General features: G+C 47.6%; 1 protein-coding gene across 3 annotated transcripts in view; it reads left to right on the top strand.

Annotated features, from left to right (window-relative positions):
- Nucleotides 1–21,116, top strand: part of AKT2 (AKT serine/threonine kinase 2) — a 686,003-nt gene that overhangs the window by 511,956 nt on the left and 152,931 nt on the right. For all 3 annotated transcript variants that reach the window (XM_085625347.1, XM_085625346.1, XM_085625348.1), the window contains one exon: nucleotides 15,665–15,733. In XM_085625347.1, coding sequence (XP_085481473.1) covers nucleotides 15,665–15,733 — 69 coding nt within the window. The remainder of the gene's footprint in view (nucleotides 1–15,664; nucleotides 15,734–21,116) is intronic.

Here is a 21,116-nt window from a genome sequence, read left to right as displayed (position 1 = left end):
CCCTTGCCCAAGGGGTCACTCTCCAACACCAACATTTAAAAAGCCCTGGTGTCTACTGGCTTCTGCCCCCCTAGGGGACCGATGGGCCTGAACACATATGGCCGATCTGCCCCCAAAGGGGCAGAAACGACCACAATAAATACCCGATAAAGGGGAGCGACCCTTGCCCAAGGGGCCGCTCCAAACAACACAAAAACAATCCCTGCTGGCCTAGTGGGCATACCATAAAATTGTTTATTTGGGTCGATCTGCCCTTCCAAGGGTTCAGAAACAGCCCAAATAAATGCTCCCCAAAAGGAAAACGGACGTTGCCGAAGGGGCCGCACCCCAAAAACATATTGCAGGGGCCGCTCCCCAACAACACTAAAACAATCCCTGGTGTCTAATGGCTTCTGCCCCCCTTGGGGGCGGATGGGCCTAGACTCAGAAGGTCGATCTGCCAGAAACGGCCAAAATAAATGATCCCCAAAGGGGAGCGACCATTGCCTATGGGGCCAAATAATCTAATTAAAAAAAAAAATCCCTGGTGGCCTAGTGGACACAGGGGGCAGACCCCCCTAAACAAATTGCTCCCCCAAGGGGAGCGACCCTTGCCCAAGGGGCCGCTCCCCGACACAAAAGGGCATTTACACAAAAAAAAACCATCCCTGGTGGCCTAGTGGGCACACACCTACTTATTTATTTATTTTTATCAGATCTGGCTCCCCCCCCCCAGGGGGCCAGACCCAACTAAACAAATTGCTCTCCCAAGGGGAGCGCCCCTTACGCAAGGGGCCGCTCCCCAACACACACGGGGCATTTAAAAACAAAAAAATCCCTGGTGGCCCAGTGGGGGCACACACACATTTTTTTAATATAAGATAATAACAATCTGCCCCCGCAAAGGGGGGCAGACCCAACTGCATACATTTCTCGCCCAAGGGGAGCGACCCCTGCCCAAGGGGCCGCTCCCTGACACAATTTGGGCTTTGAAATAAAAAAAAAGCATTCCTGCTGCACAATCGCGCCCCAGGCACGATCGTGCAGCAGGAATGCTTTTTAAAATGACATCGGAGGAAAGGAAAACCCTTTCCTTTCTTCCGGTGACATGTTAAAAATAACCCCCCCCCCACCCCACCCTCCATGGCAAGAAACTCACCTTTCTTTCCCGACGCGCTGGAAGCAAATGGCTTCCAGCGCATCGGGTAAACAAAGGTAAACCCTCAATGACGTCAGCGCGCCTCCCGCACTGACGTCATTGATGGGGGGGGGGGGGCGGGGGGAGGCAGGGGAAGGGCTTCCCTTGTCTTCCCCGGTGCTGGCAGCAAGATCGGTGTCCCACGGGGGGAGCGTCAGCGCTTTCCCCGTGGGTAGGTATCACGACAGCCGGGAGCCTTCATGATCACAGCCCCACTGTGACTCATGACGGCTCACGCCCGTCGTGAGCACAGAAGGGGTTAAAGCCCTTATAACTTTAAAAATAACCAAAGTCTTGTTCGTATGAAGTCTCATACCATGACAGTTGAGGCACCGCTCTTTCCACTTGATCTGCTGTCTCCACAAGAGTGACAAGACACCGTACACTTGACTCAGATAATGATTACGACGCGATCAATGAGATTGCTCAGCTTTACCAAGATGACAGTTGGTACGAAGTATTGCAAGAGGCTATTGATCTTGATGCCTTCCCTTAAACAGGCCTTCTCACCCCCTGGACCCGTCGTAGAGAAATCCCCTTTAAATGCCATGTTAATCCGTAGGGCAGCCAAAGTCTGACGTAGAAGCTCCCCACCTTTACAGTAAAAATGAACGCATTGACCCAATTTCTCCCGTCGGGGCAGATTTTTTCTGTGCATCCTTTACCATATAATGAGGCACTTATTAGAGGCTTGGGCCAAACCTTGCTAATGCCCTCCATTAACAGGCAAAGTGCTAGGCGCCATCGTCCTTCTGCGGACAGTCCTGCATTCCTCTATCAGCACCCTTCCCCTAAAAGTTTAGTGGTCAAAACATCCACGAGCCGGTCAAACCCCCACACTTTTCCTACTACTTCTCCCCCAACATGGAGTCTAAATAGGTGGAAACATTTCAAAAGTGAGCTTTTTTTTCCTCCAGCCGGGCTCTCCGATCAGTAAATGCCAGCTGTCTCCTGGGAAGTTAATCCTGCACTTTTTTGGACTCTAAGTTCTTCATGGTGTCCCTAAAGATCTGACGTGTCCTTGCTTAAGCTTTTCAGGATGTTTGTGATATGGCCAGTTTCACGATTTGTTGTGACTTTGACATCACTGAATCCATTGAGCGAGCATTGGTCCCAGTGTTGGCAATTGCTGCCATGCTTGACTATGATCAACTGGGTTCTTTGGCGATGTCCAGTCCTGCCTTACGGAAGCGCCTGTCTGGAGACTACGTTGATTCTGCTTTAAAGCAATACAGGGAGAGCAGAGTTACTGCATACTCTCAGCTTATCCACCCGTCTCACCAACCTTTACACCCCTTTTGTGGATTTGGTAGAGCTGTCTCATACCACCAGCCTGTCCAGCTCAAAAAGGGACCCAGCAGTTTCACTGTTGAAGATGTGGTGCCCTCTGCCGCCATGGCCAAGGTCAGTGAGCTGCCCGGTACGGTACACTGCAGCCCCACCTGTAAACTCCCTTTATCATGCCCTTACGGAAGCGCAGCCACCTGATGGGAGGCAAGATCCAGCAATTCTTTCCGGGTTGGCAAGCAAGTAAATCGGACATATGTGTTCTGCAGAGGATATATCTAACACTTCTCCTTTTTTTTGCTGCAACTTTCCTTCTGACCAGGCTGCCTCTTTGAGAGGATCTACTGTTGCAGCAGCAGGACAGGGTCTTTACCTGGCCCATCGCAATCTCCAGCTTTATGTTTGAAGATTGAGCAACAGCAAGCAGCTGAACAACTTCGACCTTTCTCTTGCTTTACAGTTAGTACAGCTATGGAGTTGTGGACCACTGAAGTTTCCTGGGCGATTTCCTATAGCAGTGCGATTGACAATGTGCACCTAATTGGTGCTCATATTTTTTCTGATTTTATTTTTTTGAAAACTCATCATTGGCAGTGTAACACACATCAAGTGAAATTAAGTCTGATCACAGATTTTAAAACTTAGTAAGTAACTTCTTTCTTCCCTTCCACTACACCTTGTTTTACTATGTAATTACTGCCTACATGCAAGATATATACTGAGTGCCTGTGTCACTTGTTGAATGTCTGCTGTCCAGCATGATTGTGGCTGTTCATTGAATTGCACGAAACAGCCTTCAACATGCAAACAATAAACAGTTGCGTATTTTCCAGAAATCTATTGACATAATTTTGTTCAGATGAAAAAGGGTCTTGAGCACTTATCCATCTCCAGAATAAACATTTAGAGGCTTAGAATGGACACATCTCCCCTCTCACATTGCCACCAGACCCATAACACTTTCACAATTCATCTCTCACTTTTGCAGGTGCTATGAATGCTTGTACAACATTCTATTTTCCATCAGTGCATTAGAGTCAGTAGAAAGTTGTCCGTCTTTCCTCTTGTTGTGATGATTTTCAAAGTTCTGTAAAAGTTGAAGAGTAGCTGCATGCATTTTCTGGGCTTTGGATATGCAGATTCAAGCTACAGCAGTGTATTCTGAGGTGAAACCCCAAAGGATAAAGGTGGCACATCGCTGTTTTTGAGGGGAGCAGCGCAGGCACTAGTTGAAAGGAAAAGCAGCAGTGGAGGAGTACTGAAAGAAAGCTTAGAGTTCATGGGTGGTTACTTGTACAGCGAAGCAGCACGGGGTACTAAGAAGGATGAAGCACCGTATGTTTCAGGGGACTGAGAAGCAGGGCAGGGTCCAGTGGAAGGAGATGCAGCACAGGGTCCAAAAGTGAAGAAGCAGTGTGGGATGGTGAAGAAACGGGGAACAGTGGAAATGCTGGGTCCAAGGGGGCACTTAGCAGGGTTTGGTCCAAGGTTCTGTGGCGTTGGTAGTAGTAGTACAGATTCCAAGGGGTTAGGGAGCAGTACAGGGCTCAAGGGGTTAGAGAGCAGCACTGGATCAAGAATCCCGGGCTTATTGCAGGATGCAGTGCACACACCCTGCACACTATTCAGGGGTAACTCAAATGATTTCTCTTGTGCATGTGCACTTACCCCGGCTAGCCCTTACTTTCTCTCCTTGACTGGAAAGGAGATAGCGAGTAGTGAACAGACGGGCATCAAGGGGGAGCGGGACAGACCTCAAAATGGCAGGATATATTACAGAAAGAAGACACAGATAGGGGACAGGAAAGTACGCAAGTTTGTAACCTTTCTGATGGCTACTTATGACTGAAGATTCCCCACCCTGCGAATTTCCCCAAGCTCCAGATTGGATCCGGCAAAATCAAAAATAGTGTTCTGCATGCCTGTATGTGGTGCCATGTCACTTCAGTCTATTCCAAAAGTGCCTAATGCAGCCAGTGCTTAGGTCCGTTCCTTCCTGTCTGTTCCTTCAGACACAGGTCTGGAGCTCCTCTCCTTTCTTCATTTCACTCAGTGAAGAGATTTTCTTCTAACGTTTCCAGGGTGAAGGAGATGTATCCCCTTAAAACATTATGGTTTAAACCTTGTAGGGATTATTATAAGCAAATGACTGTTACAGATTTCCCTGAGATGTGCCTCTGGTGCTTGGGTTCATCACACAGCTCCCACTGCTGCGATGACTGGGTCCAGATGAACCCCAAAGAAATGCAAGAATGTTAGTTGAAGCTCTTCATGTTGATACCCTGGCAGGCTCTGCATCGGGCCCACACCTGATCGAAATCAATAGACGTGACCTGGCTTCCTGGGGCAGCGCTGATCTCAATATTAGCCTCACCGGCCACACCCCTTTAGTATGCAATTACTCACCCACAGCGATTTGGTAGGAGAACAGCCACTTCCTGCAGGGGTGGCAACACATTACATCTGGTAAAAAGGTACTGCAGATTATCCAATGGGACAATGACCTGCCATTCCTTTTCTACCCAACGCACCTGCCACCTACATAAGACAACTTCTCAGAAGATCTCATGTCCGTTTTAAGCCAGGAAGTGCAGGTTCTTTTGTCCATATGAGCCGTAGAGAGGTTGCTGACCTAGGGAGTATGGACTGGATTGTATTCCCGCTACTTCTTGCGCCGAAGGACGGAGGAGGATGGATGCCTTATTCCTATCTTAGATCTTTTCCCTCAACACCTTCCTGCACAAAGACCAATGTAAAATGCTCACCTTGGTCTAGATTCTATCTGCCCTGGATCCCGGACACTGGTTGGTGGTGTTGGACCTGTAGCATGCTTATTTTCATGGCCCTGTCCTGCAGGCCCATAGATGCGACATGCTTTTCAAAGTGAGCCACAAGCATTTTCAGTTTAACGTGCTCCCATTTGGCTTCAACAGTGCCCCTTGGTTGTTCACAAAGGTGAGGACTGTGGTCGCAGCCCATCTTTGGATGTAGTCAGGAGTACCACTTTTCCCATACCTAGACGACAGGCTGTTGGAGGTGGGCTCTCTACAATTAGTCACAGACCACCTCCAGATGACAGCTATTAGAAATTGGAGTATTAGTTGAAAGGGGTGGTAGCCCACTTCAAATAATAATCACAGTACCTGTCGGGGTGAACCAATGAAGTCACCTAACCTGTGCTTAATCCTCTGGTAATTTCCAACTAAGCAGTCAGGCTAAACCTGGAGGCAATTTGTTGTCTGCAACTGTGGAAATGTGGCAAGTGGGTAAGGTCCGTGTCCATTAAGGCCTCTACGTCAATCGGATGCTGCTCTGTCGGTCCCAGTGAAACTCTGTACATTCAGATTTGGTAACTTATCTAGAAGTTGAATTTTCTTCAGCAGGGCAAACTGGCAAGTTGAGGACAACTGGTTATTCGATGTTGACCTCTGCAACTTCGATAGCTATCTTTGGGTCCGTTGGGTTCTCCAGGCAGAAAGTCCCACTTCTCCTAGTTTGGGAACAGGAGGGGTACGGTCGAACACAAGCCAAGTGTCTTGGACCTGGGAGGGCACCACTTGGGGATAGGGACCCAGCCCAACAGAGGCAGACTAAAGTGTTCAGTGCAGGACTGGTCGGTTGGGCTGTTGCAGGGAGAAAGGCCTCTGGAAAGCTTGTTATGTCCCTGTAGCTCAAACAGGAGGTCAGCCAACTGACCCTTGCAGTCACTTCTGGGTTTAGGGGCAGTAGGTCCAGTCTTCCTTTACTTCAGGTTCCTCAGAGAGCAGGGCATTTCTGATTCTTCTAATATCCAGGAGAGTTGTGAAGAGGTATGTGGGGTCCATTGGTATGCCCAGTGCCAGCCTGTGGGTGGAGGGCAATGCAATGTCCATTCCCTAAACCAGTTCTATTACTTTCCTCCCCTTCCACTGGATGTGGAACCAACCCCCATGAGAGAGAAGAGGGAGCAGCTTTAGATGTGAGCTTTGTCTGCCAGTGATAGGGTAGGCATCCTTTGAAGCACAGAAAGGGGCTGGGTACAGTCCAGAGGCCATCCTGCCAAGAAAGGAGGCCCTCTCCCCACACCTAGAGCCCTTTGTCTACTGTCTGGGAACAGTACAAGTCTCACCACAGGTGAGCCATCATGGGCCGAATGACAGCTGGAAATTGGCAAGAAAGCCTTTTGGTTTTATGGAGGAAAATGACAACTTTCTGAAAGTGGAACTTTCAAAATAGTAATATAAAATCCAACTTATCCATTTTAAATTACTATTAAAAGGAGTCCTTGAAATACTTTTCTAGCTATGCACTGAGTTTAGCACTTCTTAAATATAATAGTTGAAACCAGTGTTAATCTATGGGAAAGCCAGCTTTGCTACAGTGAAAAAAGACTTTAGAGTTTTTTTTTATTGCCAAGATGTGTAAAAGATTAACTACACTTGTCCTACTTTTAAATACCATGCATGGTACTCTGGGGCTTTCAAGGCCTATATTGGGGGTGACTTATAAGTATAACAAAGGTAGATTTAGGCTTGGCAAGTCAGAAAAAGCTGTTTATAACTGCACACCCAGGCTGGATGGAGTGTCTAACTTGGAGACCTATTTGATAGGGCTACTTGGGTGGGTGGCACAATGAGTGCTGCTGCCCACTAGCAACATTGCATTTCAGGTTACAGGTGATAGCATATACTAGGGTCTTACACGTACATTAAATGTGCCAGTCTGGTGCATGCCACTTTTACCATGTTTAAAGTGGAGAGTGTGAGAAAGTGCCCTCTTTCTTGCATGGTATGCCCCTACGTTTTGCTGAATTGCTGATGTTCTTTGACCGAGTGTGCCCTGGGCTCCTGCTAATCAGGTACTCGGGGCCTATGTTCCTTCCCTAGAATTGCATTGAAGCCTAAACCCAATCGGCATCTCTGGCCACATGTCAGCCCCTGGTAAATGGTACCCAGGTACCCAAGGCACTGTGACGAGAGAAGGCCTCTAAGGGCTGCAGCACATACTGTGCCACCCTTGGAGATCCTGTACCCTGACAAACACACTGCCTTTGCAGGCTGCGTGTCTTGGTGAAGAACAAAGTGAAGAGTCGACATGGCACACATCTGTGTGCCATGCCCACAAACCACTGCCCTGGCATAGATCAGTCACCCCTCTGGCAGGGTTCACAATACCAGTGGTGAGGGTACAGGTGCATGAGACCTGCACTCCTACAGTGCCCAAGTCCTTTCTTGGGCACTGTAAGTGCAGTGCTGCCATTAAAAGTATATGGTGCTGGGAGTTTATCATTGGGAACTCCACAACACCATAAGGGCTACACTGAAGACTGGGAAATTTGATATCAAACTTCTCAGCACATTAAACCCACACTGATGCCAGTGTGGGATTTAATGTAAAATGCACAACAGAGGGCATCTTAGATATACCCCCTTAAACTTGACCAACTTCTAGTGACCCGACTGAGTGGCTGCTTAGGCTGCCACCAACAGATATGTTTCTGGACCCCTGGGTTGAGAGCCTGCTGCTCTCGGGGGCCTGAAACAATGCACATCCTGGGACGAGGTGCCAAGCCACCTCCCCAGGATGGGCAGGGTTCACAAAGGGAAAGCTTCAAAGGCACGCCACCTTTGTGAGCCTCTCCAGACCAATTGCTGCTTTCAGCAACTGGTCCCCACTGGTTCTACCCCCCCACTTTGGGCAGGAGAACCTGCAGTAAAAACAAGTGAGGGAAAGAGGTGTGCCCACCTCTGCCAAATCCACCCCTCCGATGGGGGAGGCGAGGTGAAGCACAACTCTGAGTCCCCGCCATCTTGAGGATGGGGGGACCTAGCCAACCAGGGACAGGCTCCTGCCCCCCTCCCACTGGAGGGTGGCAGGATATGGAGTGTACCCACCCCTGGGATGGGACCCATTGGTCCCTGCACTTTACCTACCTGTAACACCCCTAAATCTAGTATTTAGGGGGCACCCTGAACCTTGCTTCCTCAGATCCAGAAACGACAAGAAGGACCGAACAGCCGTGCAACCATCTAACAAGAGGAAGACTCCCACTGACTTGGCCCCAGCCCTACAGGCCTATCTCCCCTTGAACCTGCTTCCGCGAAATCCCAGTGTGTTCTGCAACCAGCAACCTCAAAAACCCCGGAGGACCGGCCTGCCTACACTTCCAAAGACCGCTTCTCCTGTGAACACCGGATTTGTTCAACTGCAACCTCTGGCAGCAGCTGGAGACAACGATTCCAGCCCACTCTGCACCCGCCGAACCCGGCCCTAGGTCGAGTGGAAAAACACCACGAGGTGGTCACCCCGGTGATCCTGACCTGAGATCCGGTGACCCCTGACCTGCCTCAAGCCTCCAGCCGACGCCTGCAGCCTAAATCCAGAAGGCCACCCTGACCGCGACCCGGAGCTGGTAAGAAGATCCGACCCCAAAAGGCACCCCTACATCAGACGCCCCACGGCCTTGTGTGCCCAAACCAACAGTGCCTAACCAACCATTAACTTCCCAACTTACCTCTTGAAGTGGTGGTCGCACCCAGAAGTCCTTCGTCTCCCTGCCTGCAGTGCTTTTGCAAACCGTAGGTTCTCCATAGAAAACAGGGCGCCTGAAGTCGAAACAGCACTCTGCACCCGGCCGCCTCACTGCCGCTGAGGGTGCACCTTTTGTGCTACTTGGTTTCCCCATTTGCCCGTACCTAAACCCTAGGAGCTTTGCTCCCACAACCCAGTAGCCTGCCTGCCAGCAGCCACCAACCGGAGGTCCCTGATCCCCCATTGGATAACATTGGGCCTCAACACTATGCACCCGACCGCCCTAGTGCTGCTGAGGGTGTAACAAGAGTGCATCACTGACCCTGGGGGACCCCTGAGTCTAACCCCAGAACCTTAACTCCCACAGTCGATAACTTTCCGGTGAACCGTTAACCTGTTTTTCCTCCATAGGATAACATTGACAATTTTCTTCCAAAAAAATTCCAAGTGTGGAGTTTTGAAATCTAAAAATATTCTTTAAAAATCACTCAAATAACCAAAACATGTGTTGCAACCTACTGCATCTCCTGTAAATCAAACAAAGTACAATTTCTATTGCATTTTCAAACTGTTCTACATTCAGTAACTTATTACTGCAATGTATTTTATGCTTACCTGTGCCAGGCTTGCTTGGTTCTAAAATAAAACAACTGTATATTTTTTTATGCCAAACAATTGGCCTAGAGTTCAGTCTCTGAGTGTGTGAATTCATTTGCTGACTGAGTGTGTACATCAAATGGTTAACACTGTCATCTGATACTGCCTTACTGCTTGACCACCCTACCACAAATGGAGAGTAAGGTTCTATCTAAGTTTAACCTCTGCCTACCTCTGGGGTCACCAGGACTCTATACACTCTATACCTCATTTTTGTGTAGTATATATAGAGCCAGTTTCCTACAGAGAGCACAAGCACTTTACCACTGGTTAGCAGAGTCGTATGTCCAACAAAAAAGATCTCTGCAACAGAAGGTCACCCTCCCCCTTCAAAGTCAAAAAGAACTACCCACCCCCATGGGAGTTTTCATTGCTAAGGTGGAAAAGCTGGAAGGACTATCAGCATTGGTGTCGTCAATTAGACGATGATGTTCCACTGTAAAGTCCTTCCCCTGTAAGGAAATGGACCACCTCAACAGTTTTGGATTCTCACCCTGCGTTTGCACCAGCTACCTGAGGGGTCTGTGGTCTGGCTGAACCTAGAAGGAAGCTCCAAACAAGCATGGCCTCAACTTCTTCAGTGCCCAGATCACGCAAAGGCTTCCTTCTCAATTGCACTCCACCACCTTTCCATGGGAAGTAGCCTCCTGATGGTGAAGACCACAGGCAGGTGCAAACCCTCATCGTTTAGCTGTGACCAGACTTCCCCAATGCCATGCTCTAAAGCATCTGTCTTTACTAGGAACTGTTTGAAAAATTCAGGGGCCTTGAGCACTGTTGCTCTGCACATGGCTTCTTTCAGAGTATCAAAGGCCTTCTGGCACACCTCTGCCCAGATCACCTTTTTGGACTGATTTTTTTTTAAAGTTAGTTCAGTTAAGGGGGCAACAATGATGACATTGGCTTTGCCACATCTCTTGTTATACCAAGTTAGGTCCACAAAAGCTCTCACCTGGGTCTGGTTCTTGGGAGTTTCCAAAGCCATAATGGTCTGTGTCTTGGGTTGAAGAGGCTATACATTGCCTCCACCAACTTGGTGGCCCCAAGTGTACAACACATCCCTGTCCTATCTGGTACTTACTAGCCTTGCTAGTCAAGCCTGCCCATTGCACAGCCTAAAGCACTTCTTGGGGGTGGTACAGGGTCGTCCTCCCAGCTAGAACTGGAAACCGCAATGTCATCCAAGTAGGCAGCACACAACTTTGTAATGATCTGATAGCTCTTCGGTTCGGTGTCTCTCTACCCTGTGACGATGGTACCAGCTCGGTTTTGACTATTGTGCCTACCCGAGTCTACTGAACACATGTCTTCTTATTGATGATGATTTAAATTGCCTAAAATTTGGATACACATCTTCGGAGTAAAGTTCTGAGTGGAGGATAGAAGAACAGAAACCAGTCCATGATCTATCATGCTATTTGTGTTATGGCCCTGAGGAAGCCCTTTCGGGTGAAACGCGTCTGCTGCGGCTGTGTATATCCCACACCTTTTTTGAAAAATATTAAAAGAAGTTTCTACATCGAAGACTGTGAAGATTTATTGTTTCTTGCATATTATGCTACTTGCTTTGTGCCTCTCTGTGCTTTGTTTGTTTACATCCAAGTAGGCAGCACTGACATTTTCTAGCCCAGCCAGGACCCGGTTGTCTAAGATGGCATGGGCACTCTTGAGTCCAAAGTGCATCACTGTGAACTGAAAGTAGCACTCTGGGGTGGACAATGATGGCCTCTGCTTGACCCTCAGGGTCCGGCTGATCTGCCAATACCCAACATCAAGACAAAGGTCTTGAGGATTTTGGCAGCCCCAAAATAATCAATGAGCTCATTGGCTCTGGGAAAAGGGTGAGCATCAGCCTTGGTGACCAAATTTAGTCCTCTGTAATCCATGCAGAATCTCAGTTCTAGGGTGGTGCACGGTGGGGCAGCAATGCATACCAGTACCACTGGACTAGACCAGCGAACAGAGGAGAGCTCAATTATCCCCAAATCCAACATCTTGGATGGTGGCTCTCACTCTGTCATAGAGTCTGTTGATTTTAATCTTGACAGGTATGCTTCCCCTGTGTCTGTCATGGGTGCACCAATCGGGGAGCCCTGGGGTACTTGAGAATAAAGTGGTTAACTTCCCCAGGAAGTAGCGACAATCCTTCTGTTGCTATAGGGGCAGGGGAGGGGTCCCCTCCTGCCACGGGTTCATCATGCTCCTTGGGAAGACAGGAGGTCTGGGAGGGGATCACTCTCCTCCTCCTCATCATGCCACCAAGAGCACAGTGACTTAAGACCTCTCAAAGTGTGGCCTCAGACGTTTCACACATGTAAGACCCTTTTTGTTTTTTTGTTTAATCTGGTTTTATTGATTTTTACGTTCTTATGAAAGGCAACAGTTGCTTGGAAAGCTGTTTTTTTACAGTAAAAAGGTTAGGTTATGCTACATGTGTAACCGTTAATCATCAGTATGACATGCAATTCTTTTATTTGTTTTTGACAGGTGCACAGATAACATACAAGTCCTTCTTTAAGAAAGCAAGAACAGCATCTGCTCGCCGATCTTCGTTACATATTATGTAGAATTTCAGCTAAATACAATGGAGTGTAGGTGGGACAGTTATGATGTTCCGCAAACGTCCTTCCAGTACATCCACCCTGGGCTTTTGAATAGATGATATAACAAAGAACGAAAACAACAGTGACCTGTCCATGTGTACTTATCCTCCCTCTCTGTCCCCTTTGCGCGTGTCTACATCACAATTTCTTATTGATCAAACATTTGTCCTCTCCCGTCTGTGGTGTCCACATCTGCGCATGCAGTTAGTTGTCTCATATGTGCTCATGGAGTATCACGGTGCCCCCTCTAGTGGTGTGTGTGGCTCCCGCTACTGGTTCGCACTCCTCACAATCAGGTCGCCCCTCAGATCCCCCTCCCTCAGCTTGCTGCAGTGCGTGTAGAAAGATATCCCATTGGGCTGCTATGGGTTCTTCACGCAGTCCCAATGTTTCTTCGCGCTTAATGGCAATGCTTTCTGCTTTGGCCCATACTAGCAGCGAGTGATGCCATGCACGTGCATGTGGTGGGTCCTTCGCCTTCCACCGCTTAGTTAAGTCGCTTAGCAACCACTATCCCCAGATCCAGAAACCTGGATATTCCCTTAGTGGCAGGGGTCCTCTTGAAGTGGTGCAGTAGGTATATTGTCCATTCACAGGGTAAGTTGTGACCTGTACATGTGTTTAGCAGTCTGCCTACTGTGTGCCAGTATGTGTTTATTCTAGGGCAATTACATAGCATGTGTATCAGTTCAGCACATGTCGGACACCTTGCATCAATGCAGTGAAAATACTGATTGATCGTGGCGGGTGAGAGGTAGGCCCTGTGAATAATGTACAGATGTATTTGCCTGAACCTCATATTTCTAGGTATGCGCACCGGGCTCTTTAGTATCCATGTCCATTCTTTATCAGCTAGTTGTCGCCCTAGGTCTAGCTCCCATTTATGGCGGAGCGGATCTAAGCTAAGTTGCCGCATGGGTCTGGAGGGATGCTGCGAACCAGCCTATAAGGTGTCTTCCACGTTCCATGACATGTAGGTACTGTATGGTGAGGTGGGGGCTCGGCTTGGTAGTCATGTTCCCCCCATCTGGCTGTTAGTGTGGCTATCAGTGAGCGATGTGTAAGGAATTGTCCCGGTGGGAGCCCTTCGTCATCTACTAGAGACATATACGATATGAGTGCCCCATCACGGTATAGGTCCCCTAATGTTCGTAAATCTACCTCCAGCCATTCTGTGAGTGAATGGGACGTAAGCACTGTGGGCCCGCTAGGAGACCCCTCCAATGGTATTGCTGGTGCATAGGGAATAACGCTTCTGGTGAGATAGACATCTGCAGTAGCACTTGTATGCCACCGCTAGTAGCGATGGCGTTGGGGTTTTAGCCTTAGTGGCGGGGTGAAAAATTCTATTTGCTGTAGTGAGTGGGGTGGTTGTGTGGTAGCCGTGTCCGCACGGTTTCTATCTGCAAGCCAGCGGGCTATCCACTGCAGTTGGGCAGCCAAATGGTAGTGTTCAAAGCAAGGCCTCCCTGGTCTGAAGGCAAGTTTCACATGTAAGACCCTTAAGTGGTTCCTAGATGTCTTGAGGTCCACCAAGTAGGTGATCTCCCCCTTACACTCCTTCACTTTAGTCCACTGGTCCTTCAAGGCCTGGGGCTCAATCACCCACACCTTGTGGCCACCTTGGTACTCCACCTAGGTGCTTCATGACTTCTTTGCAGTGTTCTAGGTGCTCAATGGCTTCTTTCCAGAAGCGCTTCTTCTGAGTTCAAATGGATAATGTGTGCTCACTCTATCTTGAGGGCGTTTCCTGGGATCTTGCTCCCACCCCTCTTTTACAAAACTAAGAGGACATGCACAGGGATTGCAAACAGAAATTCAAAGAGACCGAAACCCACTTCCTTCTGAGGCACTTTCCTTGTTTGCAAACAGTACGCAAGGCAGGAGGACATCCCACTCAAGGGTTCCAAAAACACCAATAATCATGCCCTTCATGGGGTTCTCTGGGGCGAAGATGGGCAAGACGGTGTAAGAATGGACCTTCTTTCAATGGTTAATCCTCTGCATTAAGATCTGTTATTCACTGTCTAACAAGCAGCTTCCAGGAGGTCTGAGGGCTCACAGCACTAGGCCCAAGGCTGCTTCCAGTGCACCGGCTCCTTTGGGGCATGTCCTGGATAATTGTCAGGCAGCTATGTGGGAATCAACGCACAAGTTCATGAAGCATTACTGCCTTGGCAGTCAGGACACTGAGATGGGCATTTTGCCCCTCGTTCATGCAGAACTTTTTAATCTGAACCATTTCACAGATCCACTACCTTTAGAGGTATTACTGGTTTGGTCTTTAGTCACATGGTGAGGAATTAGTGGTTAAACAGTTCCATCAAATGAACAAGTTACTTACCTTCGGTAATGCTCTTTCTGGTGAATTCTCTGTAACTGCAGATTCCTCATAGCCTTCCCAATTCCCCATTCTGTTGTATGGTTTCATCCATCTAAAAAGATCACAATATGGGAATCTGCACACTGGTATGTTCAGTTCCACAATAGGCTTGAGGACGCAGGCGAATTAATGAAAAAAAACTGATGTCAGCACGCTTGAATTGCACTTCTATCCAACTCCATTTGTCACTTACGGTGTGGGACAGCATTGAAGCAGAAGAGTCACATAGTGACAGCTAATGGTGCGTAGGAGCACTGCTTTTGAGTTTTCTCGATCAAGTCTGACACCTTGGGAAATTCACAAGGTGATGAATCTGCAGTTAGAGTTTCCACCAGAAAGATCATCACTAACGGTAAGTGTCGTTCTTCTTGTATTATGTGCCACTCTTCATGTGGGATGCCACTGCCACTACCAGTATTGTTTCAGCCAGACACAATTACCATGTGTTTACCACTAGGTGCTGATCTGGCTACCTTTTCCAGACAGGTAGAGCTGTTGGCACAAAGTAGGACATTGCACCTTCCATTGCTTCAAGTGGGTACTTAATTATCCTTTCATTTGCAACGGCAGCACTTCTTTGACAGTATAATGAATCTGGTATGTACTTATTGCATATAGGTCAAAGTCTTGAAATCTACACTGAGTTTCCACCTAGCGCGTCTAAATGTAAAAGTGTCTCGAAAGTAATCGTAGCCTGGGCTGGATAGCTTGCTAGTGTATTTCTCAGTTATTCACGTTGCAATACTTTCAGTGACAACCAAACCTGTTGGCCTAATTTGAGTAATAGAAAGCTCTGCATCCCTGATTAGACTGCCTTCTGACTGTCAAGACCGGATCTGCAAGGCTGAAGATCAGAAATGCAGAATCTAATATCAGATTGTGATGTTAATATCTGGATGCTGGCTATTGCTTTTCTGCTGTGGCTTTCAGAGATCTGCCTTAGTCTTTCATTTTTGATAAATGCAGCGTTTTTGTGTATTTTTGGAGTCCGAATGTCTTGCTGTATAGTTTATTATTGTTTTCATTTTTTTAATTTTTTTATTCCAGGCTCTGAAATACGCTTTTCAAACCAGTGATCGGCTATGTTTTGTGATGGAGTATGCAAACGGTGGGGAGGTAGGTGTTATAATTTTTATTTGCCCAGCTTCCTTCTCCTCTTTCTGGTAACTTGTATCTCTGTAGTAGGGGGTTGAATGTTACTATGCTGAACCACTGCATTACTATTATGTCCACTTTGTAAAATTGTAGAGGTAGATATAGTGTTTCATGCAAAAACATTAAGTAAATTCGATGTTTAAAATAAAAATGATTTGTTTCTAAACTACACTTTTATATTTCTTCGAATGCTTAGTGACTCAAATGATTAGCTGAAATACAAAAAACCTTTTTCTTGTGGTATAGCATAGGCAAAAGCTTTTTTTCTCAGTAAATTATTTTATTCAAAAGTGTATTTTGTTCTTACATTTTGAAAACAAAGTGACATCTCCCAAAATGAATTCATAGTGTGTGAGAGGAGACTGAAGCACATATTGGCCTCATGTTTGCCAGGAATTTGTGAGTTTGCAATAAAAGGTCTTTGGGTCAGTGTGTTTGTCCCCATGTTCTATAAAGAGTTATCCCTCAAATCGTAGATAGTATAGGCACCGTCCGAAGTTAACTTCATTAAGAGATGTAGCTGTTATGAGAGTCGTTCTCTTTTTAGATGCACAGAATTCAGAGCGCTTGTGGGACTTGTCGCTCTAGGGTCCGGGTCCATGAGGCGTCCAGCATGACGGATATTCAGAACCAAAGTGAATCTTCCTCATCTGTTTGATTTTCAAGTTTAGTGAAGGGGGTGTTATAACATCTTGTTAAATACAGACCTCGGTACTGAAATCAACTAGAACCTTTCACTATGTTGCTGCCTGCTCTTCAAAAGGTTCTGCAGTTTTTTTTCATTCTCTTCTATAGATAGGCATGAAATGGTTCTGTTGTAGAAAAAATATATAAGGCATGACATGGTTCTGTTGTAGAGAAAATATATATTGTAGGCAAACGTCTCTGTTGTGAAAGTCTTTTTTGGGTAGTACAGCGAAGGTTTGAAAAAAATTTAACTGTCTCTTTTTACCATGGTATCAATATTTTTCTGACCTACATTTTGCTCAGGGCTCTGCCCCTTGAATGGATTGGGCGGTTCAAATGGGGGTGGGGATGGACGGAGCATCAGAACCAATCAAACACTCACACCCAGTCAACAGATCAGGGTTTGATCCATCACCGTTCTTTAGCCCACTCTGCCACCCCAGTTCAGACATGGCCATATGCAAATCAGTCTGACCCTGTGCCTCATGGGAACAGTCCAGCCCGAACTGCCAAGCCATGTCTTCCCTGGACCGGAAACAAGCTTCCTAGGACCGGTTTCTAGCATTTCAGCCGTCTTCAGCCAGGCTTGCTTGAATCCAGTGGCAAAGTGAGCAAGGGACTCACGTCTGAGCATACCCTGCCAACTTATGGCGAACAAAGCGGTACAAAAGGGGGTGACATGGTTCTGTTGTAGAGAAAATATATATTGTAGGCAAACGTCTCTGTTGTGACAGTCTTTTTTGGGTAGTACAGCGAAAGTTTGAAAAAAATTTAACTGCCTCTTTTTACCATGGTATCAATATTTTTCTGACCTACATTTTGCGCAGGGCTCTGCCCCTTGAATGGATTGGGCGGTTAGCAACTTTGGTTTACCCCTAAAATGTGTAGACTCACATTGGATGCTGAAAATATTAAATATAATAATGCTAGCCTTTTTGAAAACCCCACCTCTGGCAATCCTATTGCACAATGGTGGCTGACGTTTCCGTGGTTGCCCTCTTGATGTTTGTCACCATGACGGGTAATTAGCGTTTGTGAGGGCCTTCTAAACTTCACTATACTCATTACTGTTCTATTTTTAGTGATCTAATTTGTAAGCGCGAATAGCTGCCTTAATTTCCTTTTCCTAACAACCTCAAAGTGGCACAATTTAATAGCTCTAGATTGGAGCATGCCAGGCAGTTCTAGTAAGTGTCTAATGATATAAACATGCATGAAAATTGGGTGCTCATGATAACATTCGATTGTAGCATACATTTTCACAATTTTCAGAAGACCCGAGTTTGACCTCTGACTCTCAGAATACATGAACCCCCTTTCACTAGGTTTACGTTCTTCAAGCACATGTACCTCTCTGGTCTATTTATGCACCCATACAAACTATACATTCAATCAACACATTTAGGAGTATTTATTGGTGCAAACCCCATCAACATATCCTTGAAACCAGAAAATAAAATGAAATATGTGGAGAAATGTTCATGTATTTTAACAAATTGGCTCAATATGTGTTGCATTTATCAGATGGACAAACATAAATCCTGAAACTTTAACCAAGGAAATGTTGCCCTGGTTGACTGGAGTCTGGCAATACCAAATATAGGTGCATTTCTCTAAGGAACACACTCCTCATAATCAATTATATAAAAATGTTGCAGATCACTGAATTGTGGCGGTAAAGCTGTGTATGGTATACTGTTCATTTGGTGAGATATCAAACTCATGACTATATTTTCTAATTCTGTACGAACTGACATCTATTGAGTCAAGCCAGATCACACATGCCCTGACTAGCTGGCCTTTAGTATTCTCTGAACATGACATTTGTCAGATTTATTTTTTGTATTCTAAGTAAGGGTGCCCAAAGGCGATAATCTGGGTGTAGTGAAATTTGGAAAGCAGCTGGAAGAAAAAAGACTTTTTATGATGCCTATCTTTTTTTTTTTTTTTTTTTTTTAAGAAGAAACCTTTATTACACAGTAAAGAGTTACAACCACAAGGGCCGGCCGCTAGAAAGCTCGGGAGCCAGCAAGGCAACTCCATACATTCAAATGAGTCAGAAGCAAGAGCTCCCGAAAGTTCGAAAGCACATATAACAGACCGCGGCCATAGTCCAAGGGCGATCGAAAAGGACGGTTTCATATTTTCTGAAAAAAAAGAAAAAAAACAACAATAACACACAAACAAGGCAATGAGAGTCCGAAATAGCAGCGTGCGCTCCCCAGGACGGGGGAAGATCCACATTATCTAGAATAACTCTTGACAGGAGGTGGTAGTGGGGGGCGGCAGAGAAGAGGACAAAGCATGCACAATCACGTAGAATGTGCGGCTAGGGGGGACAAGGCGACGTCGACCTCTCGCGGCAGAGGCGGAGCGCAGATATTCCCACGATAGGAATTCCATGGACCCCACACCTTAGTCCACCTCCCAGGCTTGCCTCTCGCCACATACACCGTCTTCTCCCTGAACATACACCAATCCATATTCTCCTTCCATACCGAAATCGTAGGCGGCCTCGGGGAACCCCACAACTGTGCGATATTGCGCTTAGCCACCATGTACCCCAAAGTCACCCACTGCGTCTGCGCCGCATTATAGTCATTTGGTTCCCAGACATTCAGCAAACACCTCCTGGCCTCTGGTAACAAAGCGACATGCGTGACTTCCTCCATTACAGCATGTACCCCGTTCCAAAATCGTACAACCTCCGAACATTCCCATAGGATATGAAGAAAGGTACCCAACAAGCCACAGCCACGCTTACACAGTCCATCCCTCGAATAACCCATACGTATCAAACCAGGCCCTGTGACATACACTCTATGGAGTATCTTCAGCTGCACAAATCTAAGGCGGGCCGGGATCGCCACCTCTTTCGGGGAGGCCACCGCCGATACCCAATCCTCATCGTCCAGTTCCAATCCGTCGGCCGTCCACGCCTCCCGCAGATGGGTCAGCAAGTCCGTACGATCATTAATACGTTTTTTATAGATCAGGGAAATAGTGCTGTCGGGCACATAGCCGTCTAACACCCTATCTTCCAACTGGGAATATTCTGGGATAGCAGCGACATCCGGAAAAACCGAACACAGCGCATGGTGGACCTGTGCATATCGAAAGTACTCCCTATCATTTAATTTGTATTCAGTTTTGAGCATTTAAAACGTTTTAAAGGACCCTTTCGCCCAGAGGTCACCCACCTTACTTATACCAATCATATCCCATTTCTCAAAGCCTTTCGTTTTCCACAGACAACCCAAACGCTGGGAGGCATACAACGGCGTCGCTCGAGTCAAGCGATCCCTCCACCCCATCGCAGCATTCGCCGCATGCCACACGCGTACCGCAACTTGCGTTGGTCCTGTCAACCGTGCATCCGGAGTCGCCAAATACAGTGCCCTGTTGTAATCCCCGCCCGGAAGTAATAACTTATCCATCTCGAAGGCCGGATTCAAAGCAGGACCGTATATCCCGTGGTTCACCGCCGCCAATTGAGACGCCCAATAGTATCTTTTAATATCGGGGAGGGCAACACCCCCATCATACCAAGGGAGTGTCAACTTGGCGAGAGCGATCCTCGGTCGCCCGTCCCAAAACAGTCGGCGCTGAAGACCCTCCACCTCACGGAAGTAACGGGCCGGCAGAACATCCAGCGTATTTTGTAAAGCGTACAAAAAGCGAGGCAGCGACATCATTTTAAACAATGCCGCCCGTCCGAGCGGCGAGAGCGGAAGCCGTCGCCACCTCGCGACGTCGGCCTTCAATCGCTGGAGTGGAGGGAGAAGGTTTCGCTCATAGCGGACCGCAGGGTCCAGTGATATGAAGATCCCCAAATATTTGAACCCCAATGCAGCAATCTGAATAGGGCACCCCCGCGGCAAGAGGGGGGCCTCGCCCGAGAGGACGTAAACACATGACTTGGCCCAGTTGATAACCAGGCCAGAATTACGACCGAAGGAATTCAATACGTCCACCAATACAATTAGCGACTGTCGAGGAGAGGTGAGATACAGAAGGATGTCATCCGCATAAAGGGAGAGACGGTCCTCAAATTCCGGCGTCCATCTAATGCCCCGCAACGACGGCTCCCAACGCAACCAGGCAGCGAGAGGCTCTAAAGAAAGTGCGAAGAGGAGGGGCGACAACGGACAGCCCTGCCGCGTACCTCTCCCCAGCGCGAAGGGAGCTGACGCTCTACCATTCACCACAACCTGCGCCAATGGGTCAGCGTATAGCAATTTTACCCACCCAATGAATTCAGGGCCAAACCCGAATTTCGCTAACGCAGCCCAAATATACGGCCACTCTAAAGTATCGAACGCCATGGTAGCGTCCAAAGACGCCAAGATGGCCGGCTCACGCATAAACTCCGCTCTAGCAAGCACGCCATGCAACCGCCTCAGGTTCAGGGCGGTATTACGATGAGGTATAAAACCGGACTGGTCCTGATGAATCAAGTCGCCCACGACCCGAACCAGACGATTGGCCAATACCTTAGCCAGAATTTTGGGTTCCGCGTTCAACAACGAGATAGGCCTGTAGGAGGCACAGCAATCTCGCGGCTTCCCCTCTTTATGTATCACAACTATGGTGGCGAGACGTTGGTCAAGGGGGAGGGAGCCCGCCGCCCGTGCAGCGAGGAACATGTCACGGAGAT

Source organism: Triturus cristatus, chromosome 9 (assembly GCF_964204655.1).
Source record: "Triturus cristatus chromosome 9, aTriCri1.1, whole genome shotgun sequence".
Lineage (NCBI taxonomy): Eukaryota > Metazoa > Chordata > Amphibia > Caudata > Salamandridae > Triturus > Triturus cristatus.
The sequence above is the reverse complement of the archived record's forward strand: the minus strand, read 5'-3'. Positions and strand labels throughout refer to the sequence as shown.